The following is a 15,568-nucleotide window of genomic DNA, read 5'->3' on the forward strand; positions in this document are numbered from 1 at the left end:
GGCGGACCCTGTCACCCTCAATTACTCCAACTGATGGACAAACATATTTTAATTCATGTTGATTTTTCCCAGGGCTGTGGATCCATTGTTCGAATGGTGCTTTCTTTGTTGTGAGAAAAAGACACACACGCCCGTATTCATCACGTATTGTTCGATGCATATCGCAATGTTCAATCTATTCAAAGCCTGGGATAGTAATATTTTGTGAAGAGGGTGTGGATCTGTCTTGGGCCGATTTTAACTCAAATTTCTCTTTCACAGTATCTGTGCTTTTATAGCTGCCCACAGAGAAAGATATTTTACTTTTAACTAGACAGGTCAACGGTATAGCCTATCCCTCCCCTTGTGGCACAACTTATTAAGATAAAGACATGATGATAGAATACCTTGCACGATTGTCAACATTTTCAAACTACGTACATTTACCCATCAAGCTACAGCTCCATCTTAAATACAGTAAAACACCAGACTTCAAGATTTCAAAGGTAATTTGCTTTTTAATCAGTCTTCTTTACACCCTGTCATCATCTTTTGGTATCCGCCATTAACGTATTTTCTGTATTGAGCGTTTTGCAGTCACGTGATTATGACGTAGCATTGTCCGCCATTGTTGTTGGTTAAACTGGTAGTTAGAACTGGAAGTAAAATATTGCCATCAATGTAAGTCTTATAATGACGACAAGAAAATACAAGTTTATAGGTCTAACTCTTTTAGGCTAAGCTAACCAACATGGCGGCCGTGACGCCATGCACACACCATATCCGTTGCAACGTTTTCAATTGTTTCATCGTTCACGTCATCCATATACGTACCCAATCACTGTAGTACACCGTAGGTTGGCAGGGGCATGAGGGTCAATCATCAGCTGTCAATTCCTGATAACTTTAGAAAACTTAGAGGCTTTCAATTGATTGCTTCTGAATCTTTCGAAAACACTGATACCAACGCTTTATTCTCTTTCATACGACGTATTGCAAACGTTTGGAAATGGATGGAGAAGGATGAAAGTTCTGGCGTGTATAGTCTTGCTGTGACCCGACTTGCATGCCGCTGGAAAGCGTTATAGTCTTTTGGATCGAACGTCAAGCCAAGGGCTCCGTTTTAAAGGAAAGCCACGACTTGAGGAAGTTTAATAACCTGTCACACTTTTAAGGGTTAAGCGTCACAAGTGACGTATACGTCCCAGCGTGAGTGGAACAACCATATCCATTTTGACTCACGTAGCTTATACTTAATATACAGTGTGTTACATAATAAGGCAATAAGGTTACTAATCATGTAATACAAACAATTGAACACACGAATAAACAAGTGATGCAGGCCAACTGACCTGTTACTACTAAGATGTGCCCCTACCGACTAACTCAAAACTTGCATTCTACAATAACGTTTCAATACTGCCAAAATACTGAACGTAAGTAAATGTACGTATTCAATGGGAATACTGACCAGTCGCTACTCTCTGAATTCGACAATCGACAACAGAATACTGTGACCGTATTGCGTGGAATTCTTTTGTGATGTGTTCAATAAATAGATATCAAATATTTCTGTTTTTCAAGGCTTCACACCAACCGCGCCATTCATTGTAAATGAACGAGTGACTGTAAAAAGAAGGAAAAATGGGGATTAACTTGATTCTTGACCCACCATATAGTCTGAAATGTGTTGAATTTATAATTGGTAACATGTTACAATTGATAGGGTGAAACGACGTTCCGATTAACATACATTTAAAGCCAATGCGTCAGGCAAATGTATGCATATATCAAATGAAAAAATGTCAGCAAGAAATAGAATATTTACTCCACCATTAGGAAACAGTAGAATAAAATTATAGACGAAATCAAAATGTAGAGTCAATAATGTATCAATTTACTAGTAGTACCTTCATTACCATTGAAAGCTTTCCCCTTCGATTGGCCTCGAAGTGGTTGGCAAACAGGGCAGCGATGTCTTCTGCAACTTTTCCAGTGGGAAAGAATTTGCGTGGAGGAAGCACAGTATGTCACTGTAAAGAAAACGACAACAGAACGGTATTGGAATTAAGTCACAGTGTATTTCATAAAAACACTAACGATTTTTCGAAGCTACTAGAATACATAACCACCAACCCCTCCTCGAAATAGCAAACGTTGGAACACATTGGCACTATAAGAGCATTTTCATACTCGTCACAACGTATAGCATTCAAGAAAATAAGGCGGTCAACTTTTAAATGTTGTTACGATACTGCATGCACTGTTGTCTAAATCGATGCGATAAGCATAATGAATTGATAAGCCCTAATGCTTGCTAGACAGCGTGTCCAATTCAGTCCCCAGCGCGCCTTCCTATTGGATGTTTGCACCCACGTGACGATGACGTAAGCATGGTCTACCATACTGGCTGAAGTTGCCAGAAATTATGCATCGGTATATCTAATATTCTAATGGCAGTCCAGTAAATACAACGTACCACAAGCAAACCTATAGGTCACATGCTTTTAGTTTCAAACCAAAAATGACGAGTTTATATCACTCGTAAGTCACAGTTAAGTCATCCGAGATATATGATATGTAGCAAGGAAAGTTGGGATGTAGGTATGACCTCCTCTGGCTTCAACCAGCATATCGTGATTTTCACATCACGTGTCAACAGCCCTAGTGATAAATCTTACCTTTGCATTTGGTCCCATCCTGACATTTGTCCATGTGGGCTAGCACGTTCCGTATGGTCCCACAGCCGCGCTGCCGGCACGTCAGGACTCCGCCAGCCCGTTCTCGCTCCCGGCACGTCCGTGCGTGAAGCAGCATGGTCAGCTGGCGTTGGATCAGTTTGTGTCGCATGGAGTCTGTGAAATTCAGTTAAAACATGTATTTTTACGTTGATATTAAATAACCTTCATTAACATTAATCCGCCTGGTAACAAAAATCCGCCACTTTGAAAAACAGTGGGTTTGACAGATCTCAAGTGCAGCACCCCCAGGTGTGCACAGTTTAGATACATGAGTGCATTACACTGTACTGGGAGACGTTGGGTTGGAGATATGTTTGGACACATCTTTTCAGGGTGGCAGAATTATGTACCCTGGTGGAATTATGTTAGTAGATCACCCCGACCAATCGTATCACGTGAATCGCATTGAAACTCAGATTCGTATCAGCCATTTCAGGACAAATCGCTTTCTAACTTGCGTTAACGACAACATCTGACCAAACAAACTCGCTAGTGAGATGGTGGGGGGTGTTAGCTTTCCAAAGATGTTTTCAGATTGACAATTTTGGCACTTTGGAAGTGATTGAAAGTGACTGCGATTTAACGTTTAGAGAAAAGTAGTAGAAACTAGACGTTAAATCGCGGTCACTTTCAATCACTTTCAAAGAGCCAAAATTGTCAATCTGAAAACATCTTTGGAAAGCTGACACCCTCCACCATCTCACTGGCGAGTTTGTTTGGTCAGATGTAGTCGTTAACGCAAGTTAGAAAGCGATTTGTCGGGAAATGGCTGATACGAATCTGAGTTTCAATGCGATTCACGTGATTCGATTGGTCGGGGTGTAGATGTTACTTCACTCTTGGAACCGCATCTGTTAGCGAGTGACACCTAGCTGCTGTGCAAAATAGAACGGGCCAGTATTACCCTGAGGAACATGGCAGACGGTCACCGAAACTTCGGCTTGAATAAAACAGTTGGTTTTGTGCAGAATAGAACTTTGACTTACTAACCTGATGAAAGTATCAAAATATACATGTACCTTTTATACTTGTTTATTCATTTATTTCTATCTATTTATACAGAGTAGGCGCGCTCAAGGCTGTACATGCGCTAGGACGTAGGTCCACTGTTATCCTGACCAGAGAACTGGTCGTGAATAAGATTCATTTTTTATGTGTTGCGGGATACATGTAGTTGAATCGCTTCCTATAAGATAAAACTATTATACAGTGGCGTAATCATACCTATCCCGGCATCCACCTCCTCTCGCCTGGTGACAGTTTTGAGCGGCAGACAAACCGGGCAGTAAAGGCTTCTGCAGCCCTTCCAGTGAGACAGGATTTGTTGGGATGAAGTACAGTGTGGGACTGAAATGAAAACCGAACGTGACAAACGTTAAACATTTTAGTGCCTGACAAGTTTGAAACTCAGTTTGCTAAAATAAAACACGCGTCCATACACATACACATACTCATACACATACACATACATTTACACATGAATACAAACACGCGCATGCAAAATACAGACTCAAAATACACACAAACTCAACTACCCCCCCCCGCACACACACAAACACAGACACACATTCATGTACACACACACACACTAAATGCACGTACACACTGAAGTACACATACAAACACATGCTCACAAGCTAAAAGACAAACACACACACACACACACTCTCTCTCTCTCTCTCTCTCTCTCTCACACACACACATACACACACACACACGCGTACACTCACTCACTCACACATACACACACACACACTCACACACACATACACACGCACATGCGCACACACACACACTCTCTCTCTCTCTCTCTCACACACACACACATACACACACACACGCGTACACTCACTCACTCACTCACACATACACACACACACACTCACACACACATACACACGCATACACACGCACACACACACACACACACACACACACACACACACACACACACACACACACACACACACACACACACACACGTACTTACCGCTGCAGTTTTGGCCAACCTGACAGGTGGCGATGTGATCCAGTGTGTTTCTCATAGCTCGGCATGTGGCCAATTGGCACACGGGGGCCTCTCCGCTTTCTGTACTGAGCTGATTGCTTGCCTGGCACCTCTGGGCGTGCAGGAGTAAAACCAGCCGCTGCTGAATTGTCCGATGTCTTCTGCTTATAACGGGCATGGTCACGTTTGGAAGTGATGCTTCATGGGCGACCTGCACATGAATTTGGAAGAGACATATTATGTATTTTGGTTGGGAACTGGTTCAATAGGGTTGAATACAATGCAATTATTGAGCTGTCTGAACGACACGTTACAATACTTACGACCTGTCTTATTCCATTCAATTCAAACTAACCCAATAGACAGAAGTCAACCAAATACAGAGACTTGCGAAAAAGGAAGACAAAATCAGTTTAAGAAAAATGATAACTTACTAATTATAAATTGTAATGGTTATATAAAAAATTCTACACGTATCAATGATTCTACACTCACCTGCACTTGTATAAAGGTATCTCAAACATACAATAAGTGCTAACGCAATGCTACAATAAAATCATTGAGTAGAATACCTGCGGATGACCTAATAAGGCAGCGATGTTCTTGGAAGTATTTGGTGCTTTGTGCTGCCCAGTGTGATTCAGCGCATGCGCGAGGTTTCGATGCCTTGCACAGACGCGGTCCTCCTCTGACTGTTCTCGTCGCTGCCTGGTCCGACGGAGCTTTGCTACAACATTCGCCACCATGAAGTTTGTAGGAAGACCCCGGACTCCTCGCTCTGGTAGGATCACCGTTTGCCTATAATAGTGAGGTACATGAGACCATAAGATAAAACGGATATATCGTACGCACACACACACTGTTGTAAAAACACGAGTAAAACAAGAGTTCGAAGACTTCAAACTTCAAACCTCCAGGAAATGCAGAGTTTGTAAACGGTTTGTCATAATCTTGCACATAAGGTACCGATTAACATAACCTATTACAATAAAAGTCTTCTCTGTTCAAATAACACATTTTGTAACTGTAAGATAGTTTCCTTTGGCAGAATGCTATTTGAACATTTGTTCATTAATCCTGCAAATGTGATCGACCTTAACATGGTATATACACAAAGGGCAAGACCACAAACAGCATGTCCTTAACAGAACATAGTACAACCGGACGTTCTGCTGCAGTACCAAAGGAAGCTGCTCTAGCGCCCGAAATCAACCTTGACCCTTTTCTTTCCAAGTCCACATATCAAATATCATCACAATACATACACAGTTTCCTAAGCTATTGCAGACTATATTTGGTAACACAAACAGGTAGACAAATATATAGACAGAAAAACAAAGAAACAGGACAACCACAAGCAATACCTCCATTTGTGGCGGTAACAAACCAGATTCTACATTACATGGAAGATCTGTCTTATTCTCCAAGCAGGGGTTTCGATCGGGAAGTTGGCTAGGAGTGGCCGGGGTTTTTAACGCTGCCCTCCCCGACCACTCCTTGCTGATCGAAAACTCTGCTTGGAGAATAACAAAGATCTCTTATGTACTTTAGAATCCGGTTTGTTACCTCAAAAAATATAAGTATTGCTTGTGGTCGGTCTGTTGGAGAATAGACCTTTCTTACCTGCACTCCGGACATGGAAACTGTTCCGTCTGTGCGGAGTTGGCCTCCAGCTGCAGCAGACACCTGCAGCAGTACGTGTGCAGACAGGGCAGGGCTTTGGGCTCACTCAGCACCTGGGGACAGATTGTGTTTTTTTAACCCATACTTTACACACTCAGATATACATACAACTGTAGCTATGTACTAGCCATACTTTGTACCTTGTACAATTGCTGCGCATCCATATACGAAAAACAACTTAATACAGTAAATACAGAAACATACATCATACAAAGAGTACTTACAATGCTGCTAGTTAAGGAAAGGTGAGGGCAAAATAACAGCTGTATAAATATGACGTGGTTTGACATTTAACAGAAACATCTGAAGGATAATTGGCATTGATATATATTGGCATATTTGTTTCAGTGGGCTTTTAAAGTATTGAAAATTGGGTTGGATGTCTTGTAAAAAAACGGTAAAAACAACGTATTTAGCAATGTGGATACAATGGAGTAAATCGTGGTCTCTAAATGTTCGATATATATTTATATCAGGGCACTCCAGACATCACTCAACAGAGACGGTGCCGGCGTTATTAACTTCCTGGCACGTTTGACCAATTGCTGACGTCACATATCCACAAATAAAGGCACGTGTCTATAAGGTCACGTGTCTGTAACTCTCGCGAGTTTACGTTCGGAAGTGATTGGTATTTATCTTATTTATTTATTTATTGGTTTGGCTGTTTTGGACACACAGCCAGGGCTGCCCAACTAGCCTGAGGCTATTACAAAGGGCTAGTCCTGCTGACAAAGACAATACATTAAAATGGAAAGCATAACGAGCTATAACAATATTCTAAATACATGTACATATTAAAAACTATCATCGTGAAGAAGGCGACAGTGGTCGTCGGAAATTATATCCTGTATATACCTTAGTGTTGGAAGAAAGTTTAGCATTGTATTATGAATAAATGAACGAACCTTATGAATGAACTTTATTGCTCAACAATCGTACATGGCACACTGTATGGCATTAAATCAACAATACTACAAGGCTAATCTATTCTACAATTCCATCTACAAAATCGTATCGATACCGGTATATGGGTTACAATATAGTCATGTATGGGTAGTTCTGTCTCGCTTTTGGAATGATTTGTGGAGACATTGACCTATGTACATATATGTGGATATAGGAGTCGGACATGACAACAATACATATTATGTCTCTATAAGTTGTTTCTACCTGAGTGCAGATTGGGCACGTCAGGTCCGCCCTGATCTCCGACAGCTGTTCAGCCGCCATGCTGTCTCTTCGTAAACGTCGTTGCGAAATATATGAAGCCTGCAGGGAAATAAACAAAAAGGTTAGCCCAAAGCAATTTTAGAACGTTGGAAGTCGGATTTTCAAATTCCATTTTCTAGTCCTTTCTATACATAGTAAGTTTAGATAACACTATTCTATTGCAAATCGACCTTCATGGAGCAAAGAAGCAATGTGAAAGGTCATTGAAAATCTGGGCGCTGATTTTTTGGGTGGTTCCAATATGTGAAGGATTCCTCCAAAGTACGAAATGTTCTAATACAATGTTAGTATCATACAGATTGCCATATCCAGAGCATATCCAGTTTTAACGTTCTCAAATTCCTTTTATAATATAGATCAAACAACATAGATATTATACCATGAAAGTTAATTCTTGTTTGTAGAAGTCCTTATGAAACTGTACCTTACAACAAGACATCTTAGCCTCCACCAGGCCTTCCGACGGGGGGAAGGGATGGTAACATTTGGCAAACAAACTAATAATTGCCCAGGAGAGTCAGTCACGGTTAAGTTAACTCTTCCTACTAACTGCGCCTGCAAATGAAACCCTATGGCGGCCAAGCTCAGTCTCTGGCAAATATTTTCCCTCTAGCCAGCGTAGTAAGTCTGTTAGACTTAAACTTCCGGGCATATATGGTCCACTGCTCGAGTTACGTGACGGAAGCAACGAATACATTACTAGTATATCCTTGACGGAGAATAAAGTTGCACATTCAACAAAAAAGTGTAAGTCCGATTTATTAGAGTTGACAATTTAAAACTTTACATATAGTTTCACCTGTGGCATGAATAGCATCCATTCATTAACCGAACAAAGGGAGGCTAATTTCTTGTCAGCGATTTTTTGAAGGCGCCGAAACGCAATGTCCTGGTTTTTACCTTGCATGCATGCTTCGATGCTTCGATGCTTCGATGCCGGTTCAACACCCTGTCGCACACCATATGACCTTATATGGCAATACATTCCAAAATCCTTGTATCGCCGTTGCCTTATATGGCAAGTGAGCAAGAAATGTCAGGCAGGCTTGATTTGCATGACACATAGGACCGCATCTAACTGCTACAACTGTTCGGAAATATCATTGCATTGTGGTTTCGGACTTTGATATCCTGAAAAATGACCATATTACATCTATACCACAAGATTGCAGAAGAAAAACAAGAGCTTTTCAAAAAAGCTGGCGTTTCGGCTACGTTTATGAGTGTGAATTGTCTTTTCCCTTTACTTGAAGTAAAATCTGCCAGAGAAAGTCACTCAAGGGCTGTTCAGTCTATAAGAAAAATTGTCATTTTGGGAAATGAGTACTGTTTTAATAGAGAAAGGCAGATTGGGGAAAGCAATTTTGAACTTACGTCACTTAACTTAAGTGCTTTGGAAAAAGCTGGTCTTGGCCTACAACTTGTACTTATTTGTAAAATGTACAATAGGCTCATTATAAAAGCTATCAATGTAATTATGTACATGGCACGCAATAAAACATAAAATTTGAAAAAGCACCATTGAATCATCAGCACTATGGTAATTAAGTGAAATACAAGTTCATAACACCTAAGGTTCTATCTAAAATGACTACCAAATGTCAAACAAATCAACAGCTGCCTCATCCGTATTATTCTGGTTTCCGCATTTACAACATTTCTTCCTTATTTTCCTGGGTAATTTTGCTAAAATTCATGAAAATTCCCATAGTTTTGTGCCGAGCGGCGCCACTTTCCACGTCCGTGTTGTCTGAATGAAGTCGATACTGAACAATGGAGCATTTGCTACTGTAACAAAGGATCGCTGTTTTGCAAACAACATCAAGAACCTCTGTTTACATCGGGGATAGAAGTTCAGTGGCGAGTGTTTTGCAAGAATCATCTTACCGCGCATAGGAGCCGCTGCACGGTATTTTCCATTACAATGAACAGAAAAATTCGAATGCCGGGTTTGGAATCTATGAAGTCCTGTTCATAAGACAAAGGCCTTGTATATATTAAATGAATATTTAAAAATAACAAATATAAAATATTTCTTTATTTATTAATGAAAAAATAAAAAAAATGATATTTGTTACAGTAGCAAATGCTCCATTGTTCAGTATCGACTTCATTCAGACAACACGGACGTGGAAAGTGGCGCCGCTCGGCACAAAACTATGGGAATTTTCATGAATTTTAGCAAAATTACCCAGGAAAATAAGGAAGAAATGTTGTAAATGCGGAAACCAGAATAATACGGATGAGGCAGCTGTTGATTTGTTTGACATTTGGTAGTCATTTTAGATAGAACCTTAGGTGTTATGAACTTGTATTTCACTTAATTACCATAGTGCTGATGATTCAATGGTGCTTTTTCAAATTTTATGTTTTATTGCGTGCCATGTACATAATTACATTGATAGCTTTTATAATGAGCCTATTGTACATTTTACAAATAAGTACAAGTTGTAGGCCAAGACCAGCTTTTTCCAAAGCACTTAAGTTAAGTGACGTAAGTTCAAAATTGCTTTCCCCAATCTGCCTTTCTCTATTAAAACAGTACTCATTTCCCAAAATGACAATTTTTCTTATAGACTGAACAGCCCTTGAGTGACTTTCTCTGGCAGATTTTACTTCAAGTAAAGGGAAAAGACAATTCACACTCATAAACGTAGCCGAAACGCCAGCTTTTTTGAAAAGCTCTTGTTTTTCAACCGAAGAGGAATCAAATTAATCACCCCTCTGTACTAGTGGGACAGTCTTAACCCCGCCCATTCTGAGCATTTCCCCACATAGTGCACACCCCGGCAGGTGTCTGCATGGTTTTGCCCTACAGGTCATTTGGTTCGAGTGACTGCATGACGAGTCTTTTTTTATGTCACCGGATGTCACGCCCAATGATTTAGCACAATGTTCGGTAAACATCGCGGTAAGTCCCGGCAGTGTACGAACGTAACGTGGGGTATCCCGATGTATATTGCTAGTCTCTAACAGACTAACCACACCGGCTATAGGGAGAGTATTTACCCTTAGGGATTGTCCACCAGACGGATTCACTTGCAGGTGCAAGGGGGTCTGACATGCTAACATTATCGTGGACTGACTCCCCTGGCCAATTATTTCTTTATTTGCCCACCTCTACGACCCGTACCCCCGTAGGAAGGCCAGGTGAAGGCTAGTATAGCGATGTTGTGGTAGAGTCGTTTGCGCGCCCCCGAGGCCTTGATCATGAGCCTTCGATCCTATGTCTGGTGGAGCCTGATGCGTTAACCTCGAGCCCAGCACGATGAAGAAACAACAAATACAGTTTCAGAGCTGGCCTGGTGTGTTGACAGTTTGGCTCACGCTAATCATGGTAAGGGATATATGGCTGCTACAACGTGTGGCCATATATATGTGCATTTAGCCCATCCAGGCATGAATATGCAATAAAGATTATCATCATTATTATTATTACCATGAAGCGAGAAAAAGCCAAAAGTACTAGAGTATGCTAGAACTTTACATGCACGTGACTATGTATATCATTGTTAACTAACATTGTGCTTTATAGCCCAGTGGGGCAAACATGTACAATAAAGGTCTCATCCATTCATGGTATGAGGCGTAACGAAGCCACTTCAAGTCTATCATCAGTATGCAGCTGATTTTATCGAACGTTATGTGTTAACGGAAATTTCGCGTGATGCGTATGAAATGTAGGGCAAAGGCATGCAGAATTTCACAGTAAAACTAGGTCACTCCTTTTACGCACAAATGTACATGCCCCTTTATGTGGCACAGTCGGGACTCATTAAAAGATATAACAACGAACAAAAAAACTGCACCTTACTACACACAATGGCCCTGCACTACGTTATGTCCACAATTAGGGATATCCCAACCTAGCACGGACGTCGCAGGGCACTGTTACGTCAATAGAGATATCCCGGCATTGTACGAAAGCCACACCTTTATCACATGGTACACCTGTGTGCACTGATATCATCGTTTAAAAAATCGGCAATACTCATAACTAAGTGTGAAGCGATGAAACTTACAAGATGTTGTGCAACAATCTGTTTTCGTGTATATCCCCAACGCTTTAAACACACCAGTCGTGACTCATTCGAACTAAAAAAATTATCACCCAGTCACCCTTACCACGCAGGTTACTCAAGTGAGTAACCGCACATCACGTAGTGAGTCACTCAGGGGATCCCCCGTCATAGCTAACGTTACCTGAACAGCAAATAACCTGCTTAGCTCTAACTTTATTTGGCGCAAGAAAATCCATCGATGCATATCAGAACAATGCAATCTACGCTTCAAAAATATGCAGATTTCAACCTTGGCTGGAGCCTGATTAGCCCACCCGTTTGTAAAACATGCCCTCAGTTGAATGTGAAATGAACAGTAAAATGAATTAATTATAGTCAGTTGAAAGCATGTTGCACATAGCACACGACTGGGCTTCACTGATCAGCTAAAACACATATCAAGAAATCTAGATTCTAGGACAAACACATACGTTACAATTAAGACTGGTACAAGTCTTAAATGTAATGGTGCAAGACACCCGGGCTTAAGAACAAAGGATACGAAGGTTTAAGCATAGTAACCATACACTTCACCAAACAGACGGGCCGAAACACCAAGATCGGGGCCTTGCCTGGTACGTATACGTGCGTTTTACTCCACTCTCCAATGGCGTCTACGAAGTCTAATTAGCTATGTGTACTATTGTACCTGAAGTGCAGTAGAACATATAGTTTGCTATACTGTGGGCATAGAAAACCCGGGCCAGTACCTACCGCAGAGTACACGAATTACTAACAATAACAGACAAACGAACAGCACTTACCGTAGCCTGGCTCTAAAGCACAGCTAAGAATGGACGTGGTTATCGCCACGTAACGTCACACTGTGTGTTGCTTGGTGGTGGTACGTTCAAGTAGGTGCGTGCGCTGCAAGTGTGCATGCGGTACAACTAGTCACAGACCCCGGGAACAAATGGTATTGTCCGCATGGCCTCCCCACCTCTACCTGCCCTGACCTGCATGTCGTCTAAATATGGACCGCTGTCATTTTAGCCTGGCGAGCTTAAAGGTCAACGATCTATCGGTTCGCCCACGGATAGCTAAGTCTCAACGTCCCATCGGTCGTTGACCTACCGGTTGGACAGCGCGGTAGACTCCCTGTCTGAAAGCGAGGACCGAGGTTGTATATTCTAGTCCAGCGTGGGTTCAATCCCCAACCCTAAATCTATCAGTCAGGGATTTTACATACATCATCCAGGGGCATGGGGATAACGTGCAACTATGTACCTTTCACGGATTGAAGACGCCATTACAAGTGTAGTGCAGCGTTTCACTGTGAACAGTTTAACATATACCTGGAGTAGAAAATAGGCCAATGTTCATTGATCGCACAGGTCAGTGGGAATTACGTTTCAACAAGAAATCGCCTTTCTTGCCTGCACCTTTCAGTGGCTTTCCAAGGAACCAGAAATTAAAGATGCCCCCTTGCCCACAAACAGACAGACAAACAAACAAACAAACGGGACCAGTATTTGACAGAAGCATACATTGTGCAAATAACCTTAAGGTCAAAATGAGGTCTATTGACTCGGAGCAGCAGCCGTGTGCTTGATATGTAAACAGTGACTCGAGTAACCTGCAACAACAGTCCAGGCATTTACACACAAGCCCCACAACAGTGAGGCATTACACAACATCCACTCCGGCTGGTAGAACGCGACCGCTAGGTCGGTGTGCGCGCTGTCAGTGCCAGTGCAGGGTTTCCGGATCTTCCCGTACGCGTGGTTTCCGCGAAAATCCCAGCGGCTACAGTGCAATTAATGGCACAGCCTGATGTTTACAACTGTGCTCGAATGACTAAGAACAATATGCGCATGTCGATGTGAATAGTCTGCGAAATAATGTGCGTTTTTGGTGCCTGGGCACGCTGCATCTGATTGAGCGTGGGCTGGAGGATGTGAAATGCTCAAGGGTCTGCATGCTCTTTTTCACGTAGGCGTAATCAATCCTATGATGCGTAATGATGGCGAAGGAGGCAGTCAGTCTAAGTAGACGCGAATTAAGATAACAACTGGCGAATAGCTAAGGTCCTTAATCTGTTGTAACATCATAGGTAGCCAGTCGGCCTACCTGGATTTAATGTGAAGTGTAAGCGTAAGTGTAACCCCCGTGTAGACCCTCTGTAGTAAGTGTATTTGCAGGGGAAACAAGTAAGGGATTTGCGGGACTGGTCGCTGACCAAGCGGTCATTTCTTGCTCACTTGATCTATAGGGCATTTAAATTTGTCAACTGCCTTTAAGAATGTCATATGCAGCAAATCCTGCTCATAAGCTATAGATAGGTAATATTTCCACGGAGATTCAATGACCGTTGTCAACGTCTTATCTATATACTGTGCTGTATAAAGGTTGATATTAGTTGTACTGATTTAGTACAGCACTTAGCTACCTATGGCATTGTATTTACCAGTCTATGATGTCAATGTTACCGTTTGTAGTTATGATTAGCCCCTGTAGCCTTGAATTTGATACAGATATGTTGGTTATCAATGCTTATGCTACCGTCACATTCCCAAACCGGGCCCGGCCGGGCTGTTTGCGAAAACGAAAAAATAAAAACTGCACATCAAGAAAATACACAATTTATGGCCAGGAGTCATTTTTCACGTTTTGAGTATCTCTTTTGTCTTTTATATCATATTTTTCGTTCCCGCAAGCTTCCCGACCGGACCCCGCTTTGGAAATGTGACCTAGGTATTACGTGGGGTTGGGTTACAAGCCCTTACGACTGACAGGTCACGAATATGCCACAGGGTTAACGTTGCATACATATATGGCATGTACTTACTCAGGCTGTACTACACTGTGACGAAGTATTGATTGTTACCATCATGACTTGGCTAGACCCCATTTCCACCGAGGCGGCGACCGCTCGGCGACCATTGAGCGACCAAAAATGTCATTAAATAGTTCAAACGAATTTCATTGATAAAGGAAGTATGTTGTGTGTGCGTGATTTTTGTTGCATGTGGGACACGCATATAGGACCTCGCTGGCCTACATATGTGACGGAATGACGGCTGTAATGCAAGACTAGTCAGGCTTAGTCTTACATGTGGTCGTACTTCGAGGCGACACAAAATTCCAATTGTGAATTCACGCGACTACGCTCACTGTACCACGTATCACATCACCCACTGAATGGGACATGTCAGGAAAGATAGCTGCAGGTTTCTGATAAAGCGCTAGATGGCCCGTGCAGGTGTCATTACGTATCATTGGACATTTGTGTGTGTGTGCGTGTGTATGTGCGTGTGTGTGTGTGTTTGTGTGTGTGTGTGTGTGCACGTGTGTTTGTGTGTGTATGTGTGTGTGTGTTAGTGAATAAGTGAATGAATGAATGAATAAGTGAAATTTTATGAATAAATGTGTGTGCGTGCGTATGTATGTGTGTGTGTGTGTGTGTGTGTGTGTGTGTGCACGTGTGTTTGTGGGTGTATTTGTGAGTGAGTGAATGAATGGATGAACGAATTAATGAAATTTTATGAGTGAATGAAACGTGTGTGTGTGTGCGTGTGTGTGTGCGTATTTGTCTGTACGTTATGTTTCTGTGTCCTTATATTTCGCTCACACGTGAGTGCGCCTGTGCGTTGTTGTATGTACGTACCAGGACGATGAACTAGTCTCTACCAGACTAACCGCGCCGGCTTTAGGGAGAGCATTTGCCGGGGGACTTTGGCAATGGAGGGTAACATTCGCAGCATATTTGACCCTCTCTCCGTAGCCGACTCCCTTCATACAATTGACTCTATTTGGCCAATTTCTACTATTTTCCCAGCGACCCACGGAGGCTAGTAGAGCCTAACGATGAACCATCATGTAACGTTATCAGTGTACAAATTGGACCAAGCTTTGAATAGAAG

The 15,568-nt window shown here is 42.0% G+C and overlaps 1 protein-coding gene across 3 annotated transcripts; it reads right to left on the minus strand.

Annotated features, from left to right (window-relative positions):
* Window positions 1-477: 477 nt before the first annotated feature.
* On the minus strand, window positions 478-12,730 carry LOC136446202 (uncharacterized). 3 transcript variants are annotated; one of them, XM_066444515.1, is made up of 9 exons: window positions 12,470-12,730; window positions 7,585-7,683; window positions 6,352-6,464; window positions 5,301-5,526; window positions 4,711-4,939; window positions 3,945-4,067; window positions 2,661-2,834; window positions 1,899-2,012; window positions 478-1,605 (listed from the first exon to the last, which is right to left on the minus strand). In XM_066444515.1, exons 2-9 carry the CDS (start codon window positions 7,642-7,644, stop codon window positions 1,559-1,561), a joined length of 1,086 nt encoding a protein of 361 aa, XP_066300612.1. In that variant the 5' UTR covers window positions 7,645-7,683; window positions 12,470-12,730; the 3' UTR covers window positions 478-1,558. The 3 variants fall into 3 exon arrangements, with proteins under 3 accessions (XP_066300612.1, XP_066300610.1, XP_066300611.1); XM_066444513.1 differs by having other exon boundaries at window positions 1,890-2,012; XM_066444514.1 differs by lacking the exon at window positions 12,470-12,730 and adding an exon at window positions 10,763-11,763 and having other exon boundaries at window positions 1,890-2,012.
* Between the last annotated feature and the right edge of the window lie 2,838 nt (window positions 12,731-15,568).

The sequence above is a fragment of the Branchiostoma lanceolatum genome, chromosome 12 (genome assembly GCF_035083965.1).
Source record: "Branchiostoma lanceolatum isolate klBraLanc5 chromosome 12, klBraLanc5.hap2, whole genome shotgun sequence".
Classification (NCBI taxonomy): Eukaryota; Metazoa; Chordata; class Leptocardii; order Amphioxiformes; family Branchiostomatidae; genus Branchiostoma; species Branchiostoma lanceolatum.

Coding starts and splice junctions, on each gene's coding strand:
- LOC136446202 (XM_066444513.1), bottom strand. CDS start 7,644: ATGGCGGCTGAACAGCTGTCGGAGATCAGGGCGGACCTGACGTGCCCA. Junction 4,940..5,300: donor CCTTATTAGGTCATCCGCAG/GTATTCTACTCA, acceptor ATTCATGTGCAG/GTCGCCCATGAAGCATCACT. Junction 2,835..3,944: donor GGAGGTGGATGCCGGGATAG/GTATGATTACGC, acceptor TGAATTTCACAG/ACTCCATGCGACACAAACTG.